This window comes from Coenobita brevimanus, chromosome 60 (assembly GCF_032717465.1).
Source record: "Coenobita brevimanus isolate Jiangsu-jjx chromosome 60, ASM3271746v2, whole genome shotgun sequence".
In the NCBI taxonomy this organism is placed as follows: Eukaryota; Metazoa; Arthropoda; class Malacostraca; order Decapoda; family Coenobitidae; genus Coenobita; species Coenobita brevimanus.
The window spans coordinates 36,578,308-36,604,093 of record NC_137013.1 but is presented as its reverse complement, the minus strand read 5'-3'; the positions used below and the strand labels follow the sequence as shown (position 1 = coordinate 36,604,093).

At 40.7% G+C, this 25,786-nt stretch overlaps 1 protein-coding gene across 1 annotated transcript in view; it reads left to right on the top strand.

The window, feature by feature from the left end:
* The window catches only part of LOC145403372 (RNA-binding protein RO60-like), a 41,158-nt gene extending 15,714 nt beyond the window's left edge, over positions 1 to 25,444 (top strand). Inside the window, exons 6-12 of the mRNA XM_080275157.1 lie at positions 376 to 492; positions 1,339 to 1,544; positions 9,487 to 9,631; positions 10,234 to 10,335; positions 13,553 to 13,711; positions 20,551 to 20,711; positions 25,222 to 25,444. Of these exons, the coding sequence (XP_080131283.1) occupies positions 376 to 492; positions 1,339 to 1,544; positions 9,487 to 9,631; positions 10,234 to 10,335; positions 13,553 to 13,711; positions 20,551 to 20,711; positions 25,222 to 25,348 (1,017 nt within the window). The 3' untranslated portion in view covers positions 25,349 to 25,444. The remainder of the gene's footprint in view (positions 1 to 375; positions 493 to 1,338; positions 1,545 to 9,486; positions 9,632 to 10,233; positions 10,336 to 13,552; positions 13,712 to 20,550; positions 20,712 to 25,221) is intronic.
* The last annotated feature ends 342 nt before the right edge of the window (positions 25,445 to 25,786 follow it).

The window sequence follows — 25,786 nt, the reverse complement described above, 5'->3', positions numbered from 1 at the left end:
ACAGGGGCATATGGACATTTATCTCTGGTTGTGGGTTACGACCTACTTCCCGCTCATGACTTGAGCCCAGTGGCCACGATACTGAATGTTTGAACGTGTTAGCTGGCTGGCCAAAGTCACGGGGACTTTCTGTCCGGATAATAACAAGTAAATTCAGATAATGGTTTAATAGAGCCAGGGTCCAGTATCTGGACAATGAACAGGTCTGGATACTGCACATCCGGATAAATGAGGGATTACTGTAGGTGAAGGGTGGATTATCTTGGATGTGTATGCAAATGATGCTATGCTTCATCCTAATACTGTATTGTAGTGATAAACTTGATGATGACGATGATGGCTACAGTGACTAACTCTTGTCTTTCTGCTTTGAAGGCTGGAGAGAAGGTTTGGGATGTGAACCAAGTGATCAACAAAGTTAACAAGTTGCACGAGGTGTTCGGTGATCTCACTTTACATGATGTACCATCGCAGGCACTCAAGTCACAGGAGGTGAGGCAGAGAGAGAGAGTTTAGTAAGTAATAATATGAACAAAATTAGAGAACAAGAAAAAAATTGGGATGTGAGAGAGAGAGAGAGAGATTTGAGAGAACGTGTATATTTATGCGTTTGTGAATGAGAGAGACAGAGAGATTCTGCTTTAATTGCATTCAGATAAGATTTGTGGGTTTTCTCTTGACCATCTTGAGTGATTTTTTAAAATGAATTTTCAAGAGTAGGTAGATAGATTATTATGGCAGTAGTTTTAATTAGGTATACATTAGTTTGGGGTATTCAGGTAAGAATCATTTGAGTGGCAGACCATATTACCAAGTTAAGTAAATGCTGAATGAGTAATGTGGTAGGTGGGGTCACTCACCATCCACTCACTCGATGTAGTTCTACTTGTGGGTATCTGCCCTTTCCTCTCCTCCATCCTTCTTTCCTTCTACCTATTCTGTCTTTCTTTCCTTCATTCTTTCCTCTTCCTTCTGCCTGTGTGGGACTCTACACTGAGTGTCAAGCCAAATGGCTTCCTGTACACCAGGAAACCATTTACTATGCTGGATGGTAACCATATAACCAAATTTTGGCGCCTGGTAGTTTACTTGGTAATTACGGTGCTCCAATCGGATTGAGCCGGTGAAGGTTTATATTCAAGGGGTGGTTGGGGTTTATTGCTTGTGTAATGCCACTCAGGGATGAGTGAGGCTGGTCACTCTCATCTTAAATGTCAGGACCAGTCTGCTTAGCCCCGGGCTTCTTTGCTTCTCGTGGGGCAATGTAGGCTTGGATGATAGTATTATTATTATTATAATTAAATTCATCTGAGAGGGTTAACTCCATTTCTTCCTCAGCTATGGAGTCATCTGTTGGATAAGCTAGAAGGTGAGTCCGTGGTGGGTAGTGTTAATCGCCTGGGCCGATGTAACCTGTTGAACCCTGGGACTGAGCTGGCGCGACCACTGCAGGATCAGCTGGTTGATCGCCTCGCCCACGCTGCCACTGCAGTAACCCCTGCCCATGTCCTCCTCACACTCCATGCATACCAGCATCCAGCCAGGTATTTCTGTGATACACTCCCCCCCCCCCACCAGAATTGTTTATTTATTAAAAGTAAATGTTTGTGTGGGAAAGCAAGGTATGGAAATTGATTGGACAAGGGCTTTGACTCGGGATCAGATTGGTTGGATGAATTATGTAGGTACAGAGGTAAACATGGCATGAGTTAGGCTGCGTGTCACTTTTTGTTTTACTTGATAGTTTATGTGGTAAGTGTTTGACATGAGTATAAAAGGTGCATCTGTAGTGAGAGAGAGAGATATATATATATATATATATATATATATATATATATATATATATATATATATACTGTATATATATATATATCATGCATATATCCATCATCATCCAATCCTGCGTTGCCCCATGAGGAGCGTAGGAGCCCGGGGCTAGGCAGTTGGTCCTGACATTTAAGATGAGAGTGAATATATATATATATATATATATATAAATATATATATATATATATATATATATATATCATCCATATATCCATCATCCAATCCTGCGTTGCCCCATGAGGAGCGTAGGAGCCCGGGGCTAGGCAGTTGGTCCTAACATTTAAGATGAGAGTGAATGTTAGGACTCCATATTATATTTACAAATCATAATAGATAGATAGATAAATAGACAGATAGACAGCTCTATACGAGCCTGGGAATGGGAAATGATCTTGCAAGTTAAACTGAGGAAAAGCTGACGACAGATTAGGAAGTAGCAATGTCAGGAGATGATGCAGTTAGTTTGTCAGCGAAATAGCAGGAGAACAAAGCCTATGGTCCTTTCACTGCAAGAAGTCCGTTCAGGGTGGGGCCCACCTGGTGAATCACCTCTAGCGATGCTGCCAAATCAATCGTAGTACATGCCTCTCTCTCTCTTATTTCCCATCTATGTGCTATTTGAAATTGTTTTTTATATTCTGTATATAATAAAGGAAGCTATATAGTACACTGAGTATCACTTTTTAGAATGATAACAACGATTTGAATGAATTCTACGACACGTGGCAGCGCTTTTTTCCCATGTTGCCACGCCGAGGTCGGCGAGGGACCCAGGGTCAGAGAGAGGATTAGGCCTACAGGGGAAACCTCTTAAAAATAAAACGTGCCTAGACTTTTACCTCATAGGTGGTGTGGAAAAAAGTTGAAAATAAATAATAAATATATACAATATATATATATATATATATATATATATATATATAAAGAGAGAGAGAGAGAGAGAGGGAGGGAGAGAGAAACAGGTGGGATGGGGGTAGGTAGAGTGATAATCCGATAATTGATGGTCAAATTGGCAACGTCGCACTCGGGGGAATTCCAACTTCTGCCACACCCTGAACGGACTTCTTGCTGCGAAAGGACCATAGTGACATACACACATACTCACACACAGCTTTCTGGAACTTTCCAACCACAGTGTAACACACGTGACACGACCCCTGTTTCACCAGAATTTAGGAAGGAGAGCTCAGAAGGAGACAGGCCATAGAACAGGCAGGTAGTAGGGAAAAAGGCTTAGCAACTTGGAAGAGAGAGAGAGAGAGCGAGACAGGGAGGTAGCTAGCGGGACTCTACTTATACTTCACTCGTGTGTGAGAGATTTTGTTAATATTTCCAAGACAAATAAAAATAGTCCCATACTATTCTTTACCTCTCCTGTCATTGCATGACAAATGGGAAAGAAGATTATCTACTTACAAACTACTCAAGTATAACAACTGCTCGTCCACAAGTCTAATATATATATAACTTCTCTACAAGTTATACAAAGTCTTTTTAAGACATGAATATATATATATATATATATATATATATATATTTGCAGATGGTTAGGCCTGTATGGTGGAGCCAGGATTCAAGGGAATAAAGCCACATTTTCATGAGGTCTTTGTAGACCAGTTAAGACCAGTCCAAGCTTCTTGGGTGTATTCGATGCTCACGAGAATGGATTTTAGACTAGTACCATCTTTACTTTATCCTGTTGTCTGGATGATTGAGTGGGCCAAGCCATGGCAGAATCAGCTGAGTTTGTAAAGAGGGAGACTGGGATGATAGCAGATCAGTTTAGCTATAAATATTGTCATTATTGGCGTACACAGTAACTGTTTCTGCATCATATAAAGGAAACTACAGCAACTCACCTGTGTGTCATCATTAAAATCATGATAATTAGTTCTTATTACACCATGAAGTGAAATAAATGTGAAGCATACCTTTTCATTTTAATTAGGACTTTAAAGAGAGGCAAAGGGTGCAGTACTCATCCTTAAAGAATTATTACTGGGAAATAGATGGTAGTATTGTCATTACCTTATAATAATTCGTAGAGATTCACAAAATTTGCACTTCTCTCCAGACGTTATTGTCTCACCAGTTCAGTCATTACTGATCAACTTTTTCATTTCAAGTGTAAACAAGTCTTCATTTCAGATAGCATGTGTATTTATATTACTGTCCCATGTCATTGTTGGGTGTCATTTGTGTGAAATTCTATTTTAAAAACAGTATATAGCTTTTACTTTTGTCTGCCATCTTTGCCATATCACCTGTTTACCCCGGGCTCAGGATGCTCCTTGCTGTCTTTAACCCATGGATTGTGAGCCACATCTCAGGCTGGGTGGCATCACGTTGCAAGCCACAGCTCAGACTGTGCTGGTCGTGCATCACTGCCAACTACTCCACCCCCACGCAAACTTATGCATGGCGCAACGCAAAGATGGAGAGAGATTTTTTTTCTTTTCACCAGATGATGCCTTAGATGTTTATCTTCAAGTTTATGATAACAAAAACAAAAAAAAATGTTTAAGTTTTTTATTCATTTTTTCACTACTTCCCTAAGTAAAATTACACATGGCCCTACACAAAGACAGAGAGAGAGATTGTTTTTTTTCACCAGATGGTGCCCTCGATGTTTATCTTCAAGTTTATGATAAACAAAAACAAAAACAAAAAAAAATTCTTCATTTTTTTTTTTGCACACCATGGGATGGGATAAAAAGGTAGTTGTGCAATCCACAGGTTAATTTTGTTGCAATTTGCTACTATGCATCCTTGTATGCTGGACTAGGTAACCCAGGTCTGGCTCTGGGGCAGGACCGTTTTAGATACGTCCTGGCTCATCTAATTTGTCTGAAACTGTTTTGCTAGAACAGCCACGAGACTATTCTAGACCAGTCCAACTAGTCTAAAAGCCTCACGAAAATGTGGTGTGAGTGATTAACGTTTGTCCCAGTTCGCTGGATGTGGTGGTGAGAGTTTTCCCACTTTCTTTTTCTTTCTGTGTTTTATGGCTCCACCATCCTATCCCCAGGGGGGGGGAAGGGAAATAGGGATAATGATGATGAGCTTTATTTATTTATTTATTTTCTTTACTAGGAAGGTTATTCTTTGGCCTTGCTGCTTCAGTGGTCACCATGTGGATGTGTATACTAGATTTTCTGTTGATACATGCTGAGACAGGGATCAAAAACTGAAAGTATGGGTGCCAGAGTTGGCAGTTGAGATGGGCCTGCTAAATGATTCCTGCAAAATGTTTAAGATTAAATGAAAATTTGCCTATTTGCATTCAGAGGATGCATTAAGTTGTTTTATTGAAGCTACCACAAGGTGATTTTGTTCAGCTGAAGAGAATTTTGATACTGTATTTACAGGATTTATAAATTATTTTGGCTAACTTTAGAACTACTAGAAATTCATCATCATCATCATCATCATCATCATCATCATCCGGACCTCCTATCCTGCCCTAGGGCAGGGTGAGGAGTAGCAGTGTCCAGACAGCCAAATTTGCCCAGTTCAATGGGCCACGCTTCCATTCACTCGTCATTCAAGCCCATGGATCCTAGCTCCATCTGATAGGTCAGAAAGTTTCACTACTTGCTGTAGCTTTAATATACCTGTCAGGTAGAGTCAGTCCTGATGCTGTCATGTTAAAAGGGGTGCCAAATCCCTGGTCATATGTTTCTCTTCACAAATTTCATCCGGTCAGCTTGATCTGTTGTCAGTCCCTTAGCCTTACCAACTTCCATACCTCTCTTCCTCACACACTCATCCATCATATCTCTCCACCTTCTTCTTGGCCTGCCTCGCCTCCTTCCCCCTTCAGATTCGCCCATAAATGCCTTTTTAACCATTATTGTCATCCATTCTCTCCACATGACCATCTCAGTACCCACTCTTCAAGTCTGGTGTCCACAGACTTCCTTACTCTGCATCTTTCATGAATCACATTATTACGTATCCTATCCACTCTCTCTACTGCATGTACATTCCTCAACAGTCCCATCTCCACTGCTTTTACTCATGACTTCATTTTCATGCCACACCACAGTCTCACACTCTTATGTTAAAGTTGGCACTGACATTCCATCACATAAGTCTCGTACAGCTGCAACTCTCAAGCCCCTATTTCTTATCATTGCCATCATAGCACCGGCAGCTTTCCTTCCTTGTGTCACTCTTACTTTCTGTTTCTTTTGCACATTACTGCAACTGGAAAAAAAAGAAAGTCTGGATTAGCTTGAATAAACTACCCAAGTGTATTGATGGAAGAAAAAAAAAAAAATTGTTTTTCAGTTTGCCGTACCCATTAGTTTAAACAAGCTGAAGGTGGATGTTGGATGCAGATTGAAATTTAAATACAGAATAAATGTTGATACCATGTTTAAGTAATCTAGATCTTAGAATCTAGAATATATAAATTATACAGATTTTAATGATTGGGAAGCTGTAGTGTTTGTTATTTTATTACTGATTGTGATGATGGAGCTTTTTTTTTTTTTTTCTTAGGGTAAGGAAAGTTAATCCAGTATACAATAGAACCTCCATTATCTTAGCAGTTTATTACTTTTGTATGTTTCAGTGTTTGTGTAACAAATGTGAGAGGTATCAATAATAGTAACATGTAGTTCAGATTGTCATGGTGAATATGCATTATTGAAATTCTGTGTTATCATTTGATTGTGTTGTTGAACGGTGTGAGTTGCTTGTTGGTGGTTATCTTTTACTGTATACTGGACTTGGTCAAACATGTTCATGTACTAGTAGCTACTGTATATACACTTGGTTTTGATTAACTCCCAGATATGCCAAAAATAACACTATGGGATTACAGGGTACACATCAGTCAATGAGGTTTGTACTTAAGAGGATGATAATGTAGATTACTCCAGAGTTTTTTGCGCTGATCACTTCAGTGATAGAATATCAATTATATTTTAATATTGCAACTAACAAATGATTTAATTCAGCTTAGGAGACCACCATAGTGGTGACATAGATATTAACCACTAAGGTCGATCCCCATTTTGGAACGTGTGTCATGGGGACATCAGTCCCCATTTCAGAACGTTTAGACACTACGTTCTCAGCCGCTGCTCTGCAATAAATAACCGTAGGACAATGGAACACCACTCATTTTAAAGCTGAAGAGTTGCACTTTGCTGAATTTAAAGGTATTTGTGATAGGCTTAATAGTTTTCGCAAGAGCAATTTTTGAAAATCACCTATTTTTTTGCGAAAAATGCCTGCTCCTGACAGTTGATTTTAAAAGCAGTGTCCAACCTCAAGGGGTTAATGAAAGATGTGTCCCACTTCTCCAGTTCAGGTGTCTGATAAAGTTGTCTGAAGGTAGCAAGAGGGGGATAAAAATGATGTGAAGGTTTTAATAAGTATAGGACAGTACAGTCGACCCTCGATTCTACAGACCCCAAATCAGTGGATTTCGGAAGCAGCGGACAGTATCTGCTGGCAAAGAATCGCTCCTGACACCTGTCATTTGTCCATTATTTGAAAGTTTGTCATTTCTAACTACAGACAGTATTTCTCTTTACAGGTACAAAAATGAATGATACTGTACTTGAACATAAAATTTTACTGTAACACAGTACTGTACCTGACCCACGTGACCCATGTCCCATACCACCTTTCACTGCCTGCCTCAGTGATGTGTGTATTGTTGCTGTGATGAGAAGCGTTTATATGTTTATTTCCTTGCTCCTCATTTCCTCTCAGAACTCCAAGCATGTTGTTCCAAACTAACTTTAGTTATGCCTAAGCATCCTGAAAATGCTGTGAACACGGGATAAGCATTTTGATTCCAAAGGAAAATGTAAAATTGTTGGACGAAGTGGCGTGTGATTTGGGAGCTTATATGCAAACGATCAGACATGAAATGACTCGGTTGTGTTTACGATATGGATAGTTTCTTTGCTGGGGAAAAAAAAAAAAAGTTCATGATGAAGGAGCAGTAAAATTCATATTTTTGCCCTAGATGCAGTGTGTGAAGAAAAAAAAAAAAAAAAAAAAAAAAAAAACAGTGCCCGACCTTCATTATGAACTAACAGTCTTTGGTAGAGAAACTTTGGGTCTTACAGTATGTGAAGACACTACGTGTTGATGTAGTTAGGTAAGATCATTATGTGAGTTCAGCTCTTGTGAAATACTGTATACTGTACTGTCATACAAATTATACTGCTTGGCTGACATTTATTATTCACGATTACTGCATTCGTGTGTATCTGAGAAATGAGAAGTACCCAAGCACTCCATGCTGACGACTTCAGTATAGTTTTTTTTTTTTTTCCTTTATTGTTGATGACTGATGACTCAAAAATAGTTTCACACTTTCTATTTCTTTTTTAAATGAGTTTGCCGAAAGTGATTCCTGGCGAAATATGCATGATTGATTAGTCAGAAGTTTTTGCTTGAATGGTAATGAGGACTGTCAAGAGGCATTGTGGTAATCCTTGGTGGTTAAAAATTTTATGGGGTGTATTAGGGTGTATTATAATTACAAATCATAATAGATAGATAGATAAATAGATAGATAGACAGCCCTATGCGAGCCTGGGAAAAGGAAATGAGCTTGCAAGTTAAACTGAGGAAAAGCTGACGACAGATTATGAAGTAGCCAGTAAGGAGATGATGCAGTTAGTTGTCAGCAGTCCAACCGTGAACAAAGACCTAGTGACCATACACACACATACACACATACAGGCTGCTAGAACTTTCCACTCACAAGGAACACACGTGACACACCCCTGCTACACCAGAATTTAGGAAAGAGAGCTCAGAAGGAGACAAGCCTTAGAACAGGCAGGTCAGAAAAAGAAAGGGCTTAGCAACTTGAGAGAGAGAGAGAGGGAGCCAGAGCGAGACAGAGAGATAGCTAGCGGGACTCTATACTTCGCTCTGTGTGAGAGACTTGTTAATATTTCCAAGACAAATAAAAATAGTCCCATACTTTTCTTTACCTCTCCTGTCACTACATGACAAATGGGAAGCTACTCCAAGATATAAAAACCGCTCGTCCACAAGTCTAATATATATATAACTCAACCACAAAGGAACCACAAAGTCTTTTATGACATTTGGTGGCAGTACTCACAAGGAACACACGTGACTGGTCAGTTAGATTAAATTAGAATGCACTGATGTGTCAAGTCGGCAAGATGGTAATGTAAACACACATCTTGGATGTCTTACGGCAGATATTTGTCATAACCTATCTTTAAATATATTTTCTGCAAAAAATATGGGGCTCCTAGAACCTAACTCCCTATTTTACATGTAAATATATTTCACATTTTAGTGTGAAAGTGATTTTGCACGAGGTTCTGCATAACCATCTCGTGTTGTCAAGACTACTGTATACTGTACCATGAAGCAAGTCGTAATATAATGGGTCCATAGAAAACGGGGTATTGTGAGGTAAACTAGTCTGTGATAGCATCACTGCATCTCATCTTCGATACTATCGTATTTCTTTTGCTATTTTTTAAGTTGTAGGCTGTTTTTCCCTTATTTTCAAGCAGCGGACTTTTTCAAGCAATGGACACTCATCCCCTCCATTAGTCCGTTAAATGGAGGGTCGCCTGTACTTATAGTACTAAATGCTGCATGTGTTAGTGTTTCAGGTATATTCTGTTATATCTCTTGCAGGTACGTTGTTGAGGGTGTGAGCAAGAGCAGTCAGAGAGGTGGACGGACTGGAATGAGAGGTGGGCGTGTGATGTCAAGAAAGTCGAGCAAAGTCAATCCCAGAGTGGTGGAAGCCTTGCACTCCCTTCTGGCTGCCAGTGCAAAGGTGTGACATGGTGCCACATTCTAAGTGCTGTTGTAGGCTTTGTAGCATCTTTTTCCTTAGTAAATATGAGAAATGTGCCTTGATACTCTTTTTCCTATTTTATTTATATATTTTTCAGTACTGACATAGTTGTCCTTAGCAATGTATGAGAGAGTAAAAAGATGGAATGTGCAATAGAAATCACTTAGGAAGAGGAGCTACAAAGCCATATATGCTACCTGCACCGTAACTTGTAATCCTGCTGTATTCTTGTGTAGAAACAATATCAGCAGAAAACCTTGACCAGCCAGTAATTAAATCAAAACATATAGATAGTTATTTCATGCAGATTTCTTCCTGTAGTTTGTTTGTAATGAGACTTATCATACATCTGGGAGTTCGGCATCATCCAGGAAAGCTTGTGTTGATACTTTACCCTCAGTGGCACTTTGGTATTAATAGCATATACATGGTCAAGCTTTAGGCTACATTTTTATTTCAAATCTGTGTTTTGCTCTTATGTAGGATTATTTACATTGGTATCTTTCTTTTTACTGTAATGGTAGAATACAGTTCTTAAGGTTTTTTAATAAAGTGCCTGTTTCTTGTCGTTACTGTTTCAGAATGTTGATAAAACGAGTCGCAAGCTTGGTATCTGCATTGACGTGCGAGGGTCAATGGGTGCCAATCATGTGTGGACTGGCAACCCAGAGGGAAAAGGCGAGGTGAGTTACCAAGCACCATGAAAGTGAGAGGCGAAGATACAGTAGTTCCTCATAAAATTGCATTTTACTTATCCATCCATCCATCCATCATCCAATCCTAAATTGCCCCATGAGAAGCGGAGGAGCCTAGGGCTAGGCAAGTTGGCCCTGACATTTAAGATGAGAGTGACTAGCCTCACTCATTCCTGTCTGGCATTACATGAACAGCAAACCCCAACCATCCCTTGGATATAAACCCTCACCTGCTCAATATGATTGGAGCTCCGTAATTACCCATTAAACCACCAGGCGCCAAAATTTGGTTCCGTGGTTACCACCCAACATAGGAAAAGGTGTTCTGGTATATATATATATATATATATATATATATATATATATATATATATATATATATATGTATATATATATATATATATAATATATATATATATATATATATATATATATATATATATATATATATATATATGTATGTATATATATATATATATATATATATATATATATATATATATATATATATAATCGGATTGAGCTGGTGAAGGTTTATATCCAAGGGATGGTTGGGGTTGATTGCTCATGTAATGTCACTTAGGGATGAGTGAGGCTGGTCACTTTCATCTTTAATGTCGGGGCCAACTGCCTAGCCCCGGGCTCCTACGTTCCTCATGAGGCAATGTAGTATTGGATGATGGATGGATATATATATATATATATATATATATATATATATATATATATATATATGTATACTGTATATTCACTCTCATCTTAAATGTCAGGACCAACTTTCTAGCCCCGGGCTCCTATGCTCCTTATAGGGCAATGTAGGACTGGATGATGGATGGATGGATATATATATATATATATATATATACAGTATATACAGTATGTATATAAAAGTTCTCTCTCTGTCTCTGTCTCTCTCTCTCTCTCTATATGGTGGTAGGTGGAACACTCACCATCCACTCACTTGATGTAGTGCTGCTTTGTGTGTCTGCCCTTTCCTTTCGTCCTTCCTTCCTTTTCTTTCTTTCCTTCATTGTTTCCACTTCCTTCTGCCTACAGGTGACTTTACGCTCCCACTTCTTTCTTTCTTTCCCTCATTCTTTCTTCTTCATTCTGCCTATGGGTGACTTTACACTGAGTGACAAGCCAAATGGTTTCCTGTATACCAGGAAACCATTTACTATGCTGGTTGGTACCGGTAACCATTCATCCATCCATCCATCAGCCATTCCTATGTCACCCCATAGAGGAGCATAGGAACCTGGGGCTAGGCAAGTTGGTCCTGACATTTAAGATGAGAGTGACCAGCCTCACTCATCCCTGAGTGGCATTACTTGAGCAATAAAACCCAACCATCCCTTGGATATAAACCTACACAGGCTCAGTCGATTATAGCACCTTTAATTACCCACTAAACCACCAGGCACCATAATTTGATTATATGGTTTGACTCTGTTGGATACGATGTGTGAAGCTGCAGAACGTGGTGCATGTTTTTGGCGTATCCGATAGAGCCAGGATTCCGGGGGCTTGAATGATGAGTGAATGGAAGCATGGCCCATTGGATTGGGCAATTTTGGGCTGTCTGGACATTGCTACTCCTCACCCTGCCCTTGGGTGGGAAAGGAGGTCCAGATGATGATGATGATGATGATACCACCCAGCATAGTAAATGATTTCCTGGTGTACAGGAAGCCATTTGGCTTGTCACTAAGTGTAGCCACCCATACGCAGAAGGAAGAGGAAAGAATGAAGAAAAGAAAGACAGAAGAGGGAGTGTAAAGTCACCCATAGGCAGAAGAAAGAGGAAAGAATGAAGGAAAGAAAGACTTAAGAAGAAAGATGGAAGAAAGGAAAGGGGAGACACTCAAAGCAGCACTACATTGAGTGAGTGGATGGTGAGTGTCCCCACCTACCACAATAACCGTATAACCAAATTCTGGTGCCTGGTGGTTTAGCAGGTAATTAAGGTGCTCCAGTTGGATTAAGCCTGTGCAGGTGTATATCCAAGGGGTAGTTGAGGTTTATTGCTCATATAATGCAACTCAGGGAAGAGTGAGGCTGGTCACTCTCATCTTGGATGTCAAGACCAACTAGCCTAGCCCAGGGCTCCTGCTTTCCTCATGGGGCAACATAAGATGGATGATGGATGGATATATACATACAGTAGGTATGTATGGGGCACTCACCATCCATTCACTCGATGTAGTGCTGCCCTCGGGTGTCTGCCCTTTCCTCTCCTCAATCCTTCTTTCCTTCCATCTTCTCCTCCCTCTTTTCCATCCTTCCTCTACTGTCTTTCTTTCCTTCATTCTTTCCTGTTCCTTCTTCCTGTGGATGACTACACTGAGTGGCAAGCCGAATAGTTTCCTGTACACCTTTAAACCATTTACCATGCTGGATGGTAACCATATAACCAAATTATGGTGCCTGGTGGTTTAGTGGGTAATTATTGCGCTCCAGTCAGATTGAGCCGGTGAAGGTTTATATCCAAGGGGTGGTTGGGGTTGATTGCTCATGTAATGCCACTCAGGGATGAGTGAGGCTGGTCACTCTCATCTTAAATGTCAGGACCAACTGCCTAGCCCCGGGCTCCTACGCTCCTCATGGGGCAGTGTAGGATTGAATGATGGATGGATGGATTATTATTATTATTTTTGGTAAATGTACCAGTTTGATATTGAAGTAACAGTGAATAGACAGGTAATTGTCAGTCTGGGTAGGATGTGTTGGCAAATTATTACTTCCATTGAACTGAACATACCCCTTTGGCTTGAGGATATCTTTCCTAAGATGAAGTTATCTTTAACTCAGTATTGATTGTCACCAGATAATCATATTCAGTTTATGAGAGGTTCCTCGTTGTGAAGGAGCAAATAATTTTAAGTAAAAATTATTAACTCATTGAGTCTGGTGATGTATTTTCCACTACATTCTTGTTACCTCCAGATGATTTAATTTAGCTCAGGAAAGACATCGCATTGTGATGAGGTCAGTGAAGGCTATATCTAACTCCTCCAGTTTATTAAGTTTCCCGGAAGGTCAGTAAAATTGTCTAGAAGTAACAAGAATATACAGTAATATAAAAATATTTCAGTAGATTGAAAGAGTTAAATACAGAATGCCTTTATGAATAATATTGTGTGTGTGTGTTTGTGTGTCTGTGAGTTGTAGTTTTGATGATGGTTGTTTCTGTCTGTGTGTACAGGTATCATGTCAGGAGGCAGCAGCAGTGACAGCGCTGACCCTGACATCTGGCGGCACCAACACATCAGCTACAGCTCTGGCCTTCTCTGACTCCAGCCTGGTGGAACTGCCGGTCCATGAGGCTGCCACTGTAGCTGATCTTGTACACAAATTCAAGCAGGTGAGGGATAGGGGGTCAGTGATTTGATTTTGGAATAATTAACCCCATCACTATAATGACAAATTCAGTATGACGAGCTAATGAATGGAGTTAGACTTGAATTAGTCACAAAATTTTAAGTTTCTTGGTGCAGTAGTAGAAGAGAGAAGTAAATGTACACTGTGAAAAAAATATATATATATTCAGGGACCCCTTGATGCTATGAGCTTTGAAATGATTCATAGAAATCAGACAGTTTACTTGGTATTGTTTGTAATTCAGAATCACTACTCCATTTGCCATAAAGTATTACACCATTAGAGTGCTTGAATTATTTTTTAGTTGGTGTACAAAGGAAATGGAATATAAAGTGGCATAGGAAAGGAAGGTGGCTGATGCCATGAAGTCCTTGATGCTAAACAAAAAGTCTAAGTGTGGAGACTGCAAGAGGATTGCATGAAGGTGTGATACTGTGATATGGCATGCGAACTAAAAGTCAGGAGCAGAGTGGATGCAATAAGAAATTACATGATTTGCAAAACATGTGGAGTAAGGAAATCAGTTGATAACAATTTAGAAAAGAGCATGCTTAGATAATATTGTTTTGTATAGAGAGTGCAAAAGTGGACATATGTGGATTAACTGAGAATAAATGGAGAGTTGAGGGTGTGAGAGTGGGAGTGTGGATGGGTTATATGCATGGGGGTAGGTGAGAATGAGAGGGCAAAGGAGGGAGTGTGTATTGTTGTGTGCAAGAGATGGAAGGAGAATACAAGAGAGTATGAATCAGTTGGCTTAAGGATTGTGTGGGTAATATTGAAGGTAGGAATTCAAATGTGGGCAATTGTGTGCTTGTATGCACCAGTGCAAGATTGTGCAAGTAGAGTGAAAGAAGAGTTCTGGGTCAGTGTGGAAGCATGCATGGAAAAGTTTGAAAGGAATGCAAGAGTGTTTTTGAGTGGAGATATGAATGAAAATATAGGGAATGCAAAGGTGAATGCAGTAATTGGTGAGTGGGGTGTGCCTTCAGAAGTGGATGAGAATGGCAGTGCTCTAGTGGACATTTGTGTGGGGAGGGGGTTGGTGATAGCCAATACCCTCTTTAGGCACAAAATGATACACAGGTATACATGCAAGGGATTAGAAGGGTGGATGGTGAACTGAATGAATGGACGGCAGTGATTGATTATGTGTATGTGGATGACACAGTGAGAAAGTATGTAATGGATGCAAGAGCATATAGAGGTTCAGGGAGTGGACTTTCTTGCCACCATGTGGTGATGGTGAAAAACAAGGGTCAAGTGAAATGGAGGAATAAGAGGAGGGAAGAACAGGAGGGAGTAGTCCATACAGGGAGGGTAGAAAGGTTGCAAAAAGATGGGAAAAAGACAGGCTATAAGAGAGAAGTGAAGGAATGATTGGGTAAATATGATTTGGAGCAGATGGGGGAGGTGGAAGGTGTGTGCAAGATATTCACAGAAGAAATCTGTGCAGCATGGGAGATGGTGTGAGGGGTGAAGAGAAGATGAAAGGGGGTGCAAGAAACAGCATGGTGGAATGAAGAGGTGGGACAAGCTATGGTGAAAAAGAAGAAAGCATATAGTGAGTGGATGGGAAGCAGGGGCATGGAGGAAGTTGAGAGATGGAAGAGAGAGTTATATGTAGAGAGGAAGAGAGAGGTGAAAAGATTTGTGAGTGAGTAAGAAGAGAGTGGTTGATGAATTTGGAAGGAATTTGAAGGTAAAGTGGAGGGAGTGTAAGAAAGTGTTCTGGAAAGAGGTAAAGAGAGTTAGACAGGGTGATAAAGAAGTTAGTTGGGGAGTGAAAAATAAAAATGGTAGATTGTTAGTGAAAGGAGAAAAAGTGAGCAGATGAAGAGAACACTTTAAGGAACTGTTAAACATAGAGAATGTACGTAATCTTAGCATAAGTGGCTGGGGAATGGCTAGGAGGAGGAGGGAGGAGAGAAGAGAGGAGGAGATCAGTAGGATGGAAGTAGTGGAAGCAGTGAAGAAAGTCAAAATGGGGAAAGCTTGAGGAATTGATGGGGTGTGTGGTTAAATGCTGAAACATGGGGGAGAGATAGTAGCAGAATGGATATGGAAGATGTGCAGATTGGCCTGGGAAGAAGGTAGAGTCCCAGAGGATTGGAAGTCAGGTATAATTATTCCCCTGGACAAAGGAAAATGAGGAAAAAAAGTATCTGGTAATCATAGGGGCATTTGTCTTCCGAGTGTAATAGGAAACGTGTTGTAGGAGCTTTAATGAGAGAGGGCAGCATTTGGAAACTTCCTTTTCTGTTGTTTGCAGATGATACTGTGTTAAGTGAAGACAAAAAGGAATTGCAAGGCTTGGTGAAAGAGTTTGGGAGAGTGTGTTAGAAATGGAATCTAAAGGTGAATGTAGGGAAAAGTAAAGTTATGGTCTTCGAAAGAAATGAAGTCACTGAATGTACGGTGAGGTTGGATGATAAGTAAATGGAAAATGTGAATGCGTGGGTGACTCTACACTGAGTGACAAGACAAATGGTTTCCTGTACACCAGGAAACCATTTACTATGCAGGGTGGCAACCATATAACCAAATTTTGGCGCCTGGTGGTTTAGTGGGTAATTATTGCGCTCCAGTCTAATTGACCCGGTGAAGGTTTATATCCAAGGGGTGGTTGGGGTTTATTGCTCACGTAATGCCACTCAGGGATGAGTGAGGCTGGTCACTCTCATCTTAAATGTCGAGACCAACTGCCTAGCCCTGGGCTCCTGTGCTCCTGATGCGGCAACGTAGGATTAGATGATGATGATGATGATGATGAATATAAGTACATGGGTAGTATGATGAGTAAGGATGGAAGTTTGGAGGATGAAGTGCTTGAAAGGATACAACAAGAAAGAAAGGTTGCCGGTTCTTTGAAAGCAGCGATAAGAAATAGGGAAGTGAGCATGGAACTAAAAACATTGTTGCATGATAGTAATGTGATACCAACTCTAACGTATGGAAGTGAAGCTTGGACTTTACTGGAAGGACACAAGTGAAGAGTGAGAGCAGTGGAAATGAGTTATTTGAGAGGATCATGTGGAGTTACATGAAGAGACAGACTGACAAATGAGGAAGCGAAGGAGTGTTGTGATGTAGATGTGGGTGTGATAGAAAGCGATAGGAGAAAGAGTTGGTTTGGCCATGTGGAGAGGATGTAGAGTGAGAGATTAATGAGGAGAGTGTATATGAGTGAGGTGGAGTGGGGGAGAGGGAGGGGAAGGCCGAGGATGAGATAGAGATATATGTGATGGGGGGGGGGGTGAGTTGGGAGCAGGGCAGTGAAGTGGTGGAGGACAGGGTGATGTGGAGGCAATTTGTTTGTGGCCATCCCTTATGGAATTAAGGTATCTGTCAATAGATAGATAGATAGATAGATGTAGAAAGTGGATGTAGATAAGGCAGTGAAAGGAGTGTATGTGAGTTTGAATTTGGGAGGTGTGGTAGGCCAAGGAGAAGTGGATAGCTTCATGAAGCTGATAAGGCAAGGGAACTGAAGGGGATAGTTTTTTTTTTTTTTTTTTTTTTTTCACGTCGTGTCCCCTTTTTTGATAAGGCCTAAGACGTTGCCCCTGGGTAGAGGACTATGGTTTTGGAGTGTGTAGCACTATATGACCAGATGCCCTCTCTAATGTGCACCAGTGAACCTTGGGTGGACTCAAACCTCCAATCTTGTCAGAGCCCTCTAACCCACTAAGCCACAGCTGCTGCAACCAGCTAGGTGACATGAGAATGCTACCTTTCCCAGCAAGACAGCTAACCTGGTAGTGCGGCGTGAACTCACATCTTTACTGTCACAAGTCAGGCTCTCTACCACTGAGCCACCATTGGCTCTGATTGGCTAGATCAGTTCTGTACAAAGCAGCACATGGCTTGGGTAGCATTAATTGATTGATTGATTGATTGATTTTTTTATACTACTTGGCAGATATACCATCATCATGTCTGGGGACAGTAAAATTAGATTTAAAAATGTTATTGTAGGTTATATCTAAATCCTTTAGCTAGAAATTCCTCCTTACAGCTGCTGAATTAAATTATGTGGATAATGCAAGAATAAAAGTTTGTAATGAAGAGGTTAAGTGTCATTTGCATCATTATTATTGTGCCCATTATTTTTTTCACCATTTCTGTGTCAATTTTAATGAAGAGGTTAAGTGTCATTTGCATCATTATTATTGTGTCCATTATTTTTTTCACCATATCTGTGTCAATTTTAATGAAGAGGTTAAGTGTCATTTGCATCATTATTATTGTGTCCATTATTTTTTACACCATTTCTGTGTCAATTTCCAGACTTCGCTCACAAATTAGAGTAGGTCAGATATTGGTGGGGAGAGACAGTTTATGTTTTAGCATGCTTAAGCTTTTTCATATCACAGTTTTCATTTATCATGTTATATCTTGGGATGATTTGGGTCTTAAGGTCTTGTTCTCATCATTAATATTTATTTTCAATCTCTTTCAGTGTCATCTTTACTGTATTACTATTTATCATCTTGATCATCATCAGTATCAACCTTTATCTTCATCTATATCATCATCATCATTATTGCGATCCTTTATTGTGAGCTCTATCTTTCTTTATACTGTAGTTTTAATTACCATTGTCATTGTCATCATCGTCGTTGTCGTTGTCACCAGTTCATTTTTATCATCTATCTATCTATTGCCAGACGCCTCAATCCCGTACGGGGTGGCCACAAACAAATCGCCTCCATGTCGCCCTGTCCCCCGCCATTTCCCTGGCCTGCTTCCAGCTCACACCCCCCTCTCTCATATACCTCTCCACCCCATCCCTCCATCTCATCCTCGGCCTCCCCCTCCCTCTCCCCCCCTCCGCCTTACTCACATACACTCTCCTCATCAGTCTCTCACCCTCCATCCTCTCCACATGGCCAAACCACCTCTGTGTGTTCCTCCTAATGCTTCCTATCACATCCACATCCACACCACAACACTCCTTTATATCCTCATTTGTCAGCCTGTCTCTCCACGTGACTCCACAGGCTCCTCTTAAATAACTCATTTCCACTGCTCCCACTCTTGACTTATGTTCTTCCAGCAATTTCCAAGCTTCACTTCCATACGTTAGAGTTGGTATCACAATACTGTCATGTAGTAACTCTTTCACTTCCATGCTCACTTCCCTGTTTCTTATCACTGCTTTCAAGGAACCAGCAACCTTTCTTCCTTGTTGTACCCTTTCAAGCACTTCACTCTCCAAACTTCCATCCTTACTAATCACACTACCCAAGTATTTAAATTTACTCACTTTTTCCATTTCCTCACCATCCCACCTCACTGTATATTCACTGACTTCACCTCTCTCAAAGACCATCACTACTCTTCCCTACATTCACCTTTAGATTCCATTTCTTACACACTCTCCCAAACTCATCCACCAAGCCTTGTAGCTCCCCTTCGTCTTCACTCAACAACACAGTATCATCTGCAAACAACAGTACAGGGAGTTTCCAGACATTACCCTCTCTCACCAGGGCCACTCCAACATCCACTGCCCTACCTTGTACCTCCTTTATCACCCCATCCATATACAGATTGAACAACCATGGAGACGTGATACATCCCTGTTTCAACCCAACCTTCAAAGAGAAAAATTCACTTAGTTCACCATCAACACGCTCTGCAGTCTTAGCACCATCATACATACTCTTCACAGCATTCAACAACTTCCCATCTACTCCATATATTCTTAATACTTTCCACAATCCTTGTCTATCCACCCTGTCATATACTTTCTCCAAATCCATGAAAGCTGCATACAACTTTTTTTCCCTTCTCTAGAAACTTTTCCACTAACGATCTAAGAATGAATATCTGATCTACACAACCTCTCCCCTTCCTAAAGCCTCCCTGTTCTTCTCCAACTAATTCCTCTGTTCTTTCCCTAACTCTGTCAATAAGTATCCAACCATACACTTTTCCTGTTACACTAAGAAGACAAATTCCCCTATGATTACCACACACTTCTTTTTCCCCCTTTTCTTTGTACAGAGGAATAATTATACCTGACTTCCAATCCTCCGGGACTCTACCTTCCTCCCACGTCTATTTGCACATCTTCCACATCCATTCTACTACTATCTCTCCCCCATGCTTCAGCATTTCACCACACACTCCATCAATTCCTGGGGCTTTCCCCAATTTGACTTTCTTCATTGCTTCCACACCTTCTGTCCTACTGATGTCTTCCTGTCTTCTCACTTCCCTCCTTCTCCCAGCCATTCCCCAGCCACTTATAGTTGCATTCCTTCCATCCTCTATGTTCAACAGTTCATTAAAGTATTCTCTCCATCTGCTCACTTTTTCTCCCTTCTCTGCTAATAATCTACCATTTTTATCTTTCACTCCCCGCTAACTTCACTGCCACCCTGTCTTACTCTCTTCACCTATTTCCAGAACATATTCTTACAGTCCCTCCACTTTACACTCAAATTCCTTCCAAATTCCTAATCCACTCTCTTCTTACTCTCTCTTACTAATCTTTTCACCTCTCTCTTCCTTTCTACATATAACATTTTTATCATCTTTATGTATAATAATCATCATTATCATAATGGTGCTGGAGAGGATTACCTTTTACATGATGACACCAGTACAGATGAGCAGCTCCATTTATGTTAACCTCTCACAGCTTTTCCTGTCCCCCTCAAAAGATGACGGTGTACTGCTTCTGGGCAGCTTCAGCCAACGCTCAACTTGCAGTGAGCATCAGTTTTCCCTATATTGACTTACTTGGCCATCCTCCCCCCTCCCCATTCCCCCTTAGACTTTTGTTTGCCAGCTCCCTCTTTTCCCCTATAGACTGTTATAGGTGAGGTGAGTGTTGGTGCAGCACTCAAATGGGGTCAGGAAAACAATGCTGAAACTGTGGTGGTCCTGACACACCGACTAGATCAGCAAGCAGTTTCATCAGCAGCTCAGGCGCTTACCAAGTTCAACCAGGATAACACCACCAATATTAGGTATGTCCCACATTGTTCTCTTGTCTGTGTGTGTGTGTGTGTGTGTGTGTGTGTGTGTGTGTGTGTGTGTGTGTGTGTGTGTGTGTGTGCGTGCGTGCGTGCATGTGTGTGCGCGTGTGCACGCGTGTGTTCATTTGTTCCTTTGTTCATTCTCTGCCTTCTATAGCAAGATGAGTAGAGTGGTGGCTGAACAAGGAGATGTTTTCAGAAGTGTTCATGAACAGTACAAAGCCCTCAAGAACAACCTCTTGAGTTACTGATTCAGTGTGTGGATGGACAAGGGGCCCACCAAGACATAAAGTAACTTGGTGGTGGGATGAGGGTGTAGAAGCTGCAGTTAAGGAGAAAAGAAGGCATTTCCAGGAGTGAAAAAGGGTGGTAACAAAGAGGAATTCTTGGGGGCCAAGCCTACGGCTAGAAAAGAAGTTTACAGGACAAAGTCTGGGTCTCACAGACTTTTATTTGAAAACCTAAATAGTGTAGAAAGGGAGAATATGATATTTAAGTTGGCAAATCAGATGAAGAGGGAGAACAGGGATATCATAGGTGAGCAGTGTGTGAAGAATGATGAAGGAAAGGTGGTGGTGAACAGTGAGGATATGAAAGATGCTTGGAGAGAGCATTTCAACTGGTTGTTGAATGAGGAGTTTGATCGGGATGGAGAAGGTTTGGAGCCAAGCAGATCCAGTGGTTGGCCCATGGCCATTGATTGACAATGCTACTATGAGCAGGGCAATAGGTAGGATGCAGATGGGGAAGGCAGTAGGTGTGTCTGGGTTGTCTGCTGAAATGTTGAAAGCCTCAGAGATATGGGAGTGGGGTTAGTCACTGACTTGATAAATATGGTTATGTATGTGTTTTCCCAAATGATTGACTTAAGAGTGTAATTGTAAACATGTACAAGGGGAAGGGTGGTGCCCTGGAGAGAGGAAATTATAGAAGCATAAAACTTTTGGACACGCTAATGAAGGTCATGGAGAGTTCTAGAAGGTATGACTAGAGAAAGAGTGAATACTGATGAGATGCAGTTTGGGTTTATGCCAGGCAAAGGGACCACTGATGCTGTATTCATTGTTCGACAGCTTCAGGAAAAATATACAGTATAGGAAGGAAAAGGGAACTGTATTTGTTTTTGTTGATTTGGAGGAGGCCTTTGACAGAATCCCTAGAGAGGTGGTGAAATGGTCAATGAGAAAGCTTGGGATCGAGGAGTGGCTTGTTAGGGTGGTTATGGCTATGTATGTGGGTGCTCGCACCTTGGTAAGTGTAAATGGAGATTTGAGTGGTGGGCTTTTGGTGAATGTTGTTGTGCATCAGGGGTCAATCTTGAGCCTCATGTTGTTTATCATGGTAATTGAAGCCCTCTCATGTGACTTCAGATATGGACTTCCAATGTTGTATGCTGATGATTTGATGATGATTGCAGAGAATGGAAGGGAGGCGGAGGAAAGATTTAGGAAATGGAGAGATGGTATGGGGCACAAGGGCTTAAGAGTAAATGCAGATAAAACAAAAGTGATATCTAGGGCTGGTGGCAGTACTGTCAAAGAAGAGGAAGAGTGTCCATGTGTGATTTGCCACAAGAGTGTGGGAAATAATTCCATCTTGTGCAGTGTTTGTGATAAGTGGGTGCATATGAGATATAGTGGTATTAGAGGTAGACTGTGAGGTAATGCTGATTTTTATGTGTGTAGTGTGTTGGGAGAGCATGTGTAGACTGTCAGGTGTGAAAGGATTGAACTTGCTGGTGAGTCTCTTGAGTGTGTGGAAAAGTTTTGTCATCTGGGAGACATGTTATGTGCTGGGGGTGGGACTTAAGCTAGCTCCGTGGGTAGAGTGAGAAGTGTTGGAAGAACTTTACGGGGCTGTTACCTCTCCTGACATTGAGAGAGCTCACCCTCCGTGCTAAGGGATCTTTGTGCGCAGCATGTGTTAGGAGTGTAATGCTGTATGGTAGTGAGACATGGGCAGTAAAGGAAGTGAATATTCACAGGCTCAGACATACAGAAATGGCAGTAATTAGGTGGATGTGCATTGCAACCTTGAGTGCAAGGCCTGGGGGGGCTAGGTTTATGGTGGAAGAGTTAAGAATTAGGATGGGACTGGAGTGTATTGGTGTTTTGATGAGGAGAGGTAGATTGAGATGGTTTGGGCATGTGGAGAGGATGAGGGATGATAATTGGGATGGGAAAGTGAGCAGTGTTAAGTTAGGGGTAGGGTTGCGAGTTGTAAACTGAAAAAGACCTGAGATGAGGTCATTGGGTGTGACCTCAGGGATATGGGACTGAAGGGAGGCTGCTAGAGATCGAGCATCATGGAGAGCCACCAATAGGTGACCAAGGCTGATGCATGCAAACATGTTAGAGCCTTCAAAAACAAATACTTTGTGTGTGTGTGTGTGTGTGTGTGTGTGTGTGTGTGTGTGTGTGTGGGCGGGAGGGGGGGCTCATGGTTGCATGTGTGCGTGCATGCGTGTCTGTTCATTATTCTGGTCTGCTGGAGCCTAGCCTCTGGCTCATACATATCAGAGGGGAAGATGTAGAATTTGCTGTTAGCACTGCTCACTCAAATCTTTCAGTATGATATACTGTATATATTTTTATGATTAAAGTAATAATTCCTACTCCATTATATCATTATTTAAGCTCTCAGATGAGTTTATTCACCTTAGATGGGACCTCATCTTGTGAAAGGTTTAGAAACTGTCACCAGTGACTAGTTCATTACTGTATAGTACAGTGATATCTCATTACATATTCTAATCTTGTTGCCACATGTCAATGATTGTATTTAGCAGGGATTTAGATAATGTTTTGTAATTAAATCGCAAAAATGAACAGCAGGTATTTTACACCTGCTGGTAAATTGTAATAGTCAGTAATCATCTTTTTTTTTTTTTTTTTTTTTTTTTTAATAAGTAGGTTTTATTATCTAACTTTACTTTTGAATCAGAATGGGGTGCTTTCAAAGCTAGTATTCCGGTAGATGTCACCACCATTGTGACAAACACAGTCCCCGCACTGTTTAAAAAGCATATTTTTCTTTGTTAAATATCTACACTGTTGTGTGAAACTGTGAATCATGGTAATGTCATATACCGTAATATAAATAATACAAACAGAACACGTATATACTGTATAACATAGCGTGAATTGTTTATATTTATCATAAACAGAAATTAAAATATCATTGGTGGCTTGTGATGGCAACCCACCATTTCAGTGGTCCTGTATTATTTAATTTCTGCTACATTTAGTGCATGTTAGGTTCTTAATACATAGTTTGTTCAGAGTGTAAATTACGCCTAGTGGGTATCTTGACTCATTCAGTCTGTATGTGGGCAGAAATTTAATGTTGAGTAAATACTGGGACTCAGCATTTTGCCCACTCTCTTCATGCATGTGCACAAGACAGTCCAGTGTTTAAGCTTTTTCATGAGAGATTTGTTTTCAAAGCAAACACGAGGACTAATGCGTAAAATAATACAGTTTAGACTACGTGTGGTCTGGTTAGGTTAGATAAAATAAGGTACGTAATTGCTTTGGAGGGTCTGAGGGGGCAACACCACAGCCTTCTCAAACCATGGCAACACGGGTCTTGTGGTGTGCATGGGTGAAGGGAGTGAGCAAAATGTTGAGTCCCAGTATTTACTCAACATTAAATTTCTGCCCACATAGAGACTGAATGAGTCAAAATACCCACTAGGCATCATTTACAGTCTGAACAAACTATATATTAAGAACCTAACTTGCGCTAAATGTAGCAGAAATTAAATAATATAGGACCACTGAAATGGTGGGTTGCCATCACGTCATCAATGATATTTTAATTTCTGTTTATGATAAATATAAATGACTCACACTACGTTATATATATGTGTTCTGTTTGTATTATTTATGTTACAGTATATGACATTACCATGATTCACAGTTTCACACAACAGTGTAGATATTTAACAAAGAAAAATATGCTTTTTAAACAGTGCGGGGACTGTGTTTGTCCCAGTGGTGGTGACATCTACCGGGATACTAGCTTTGAAAGCACCCCATTATCTATTTCACTTAGTAATTTCAGGATTCTTTTTCTTACATACATCTTAGGTATCAAGTATTGTGCGCATGTACTGTATTTAAAGTATAATAAACTTTCAGTACTGTATTGTAATTTGTAAGATTTTAAAATCATGAATGAGTTGCAGAAAAAGGTCTGGATGATTATGATGAATGAGAAGTGACTAGGAGTATGGCCCATTATACTTGACGCTGTTAATAACAACTCTTTTGTATTATTTTTTTCCTAATATTTCAGATTCCTACCTCCTTCCCCACTTTTTAGTGGGACATGGGGTTAGAATATGACTTGTTCTTGGATCTTGTGGAAGCTCAGTAGAGTCTGTTTTAACAGAATTCAAATACTGAGACTGTTCCCCACCCCAGTGTGGGACTGAACTCACATCCATTCATATAACAAACCGCTACTAACCACGTGACCATAACCTGTATTCCCTCAGACTGGCATTGTGTGGTCTGGGCACCAAACGGCTGAACACCACTCACACGTCTGGCCTCCTCGTAGTGTTAGGATTCCAGCAGCGCACACCCACCATCATCAGGGCCTTCCATGAAAGGTACTTCTAGGCCCCCTCCTCAACCCAACAGGTAGCAAGAGGTAATCTTAAATGGAAAGTGAGGTGAGAGTTTCAAGGACATATTTGTAAACTTGATACCATGTAGCAAAAGGTAACCATAAATGGAAAGTGGATTGAGAGTTTGTAAGGTGTATTTGTAGACTTTTGTAGACTGAGAGTGATTTGAGGCAATTAAGGCTCCATGGCTCATATTCTTGTCAGTTTGGGAGGCTTGCTGACACTTCTTTCCTGTCAGTGTAATTTTTGTGTATGGTACATTCATATTCTAGTGTATGGTATTTATGTAGTCATTGTTGATGTAAAAAATGTATAAATTACATACACAAGAAAAATAGTGTAATACACAAAATAAATCTGAAAAGGGATAGGTGCTTATGAGGCCCTTAAGTTGACAAAAATAAAGGTCCATAACACAATGGGCACCTGT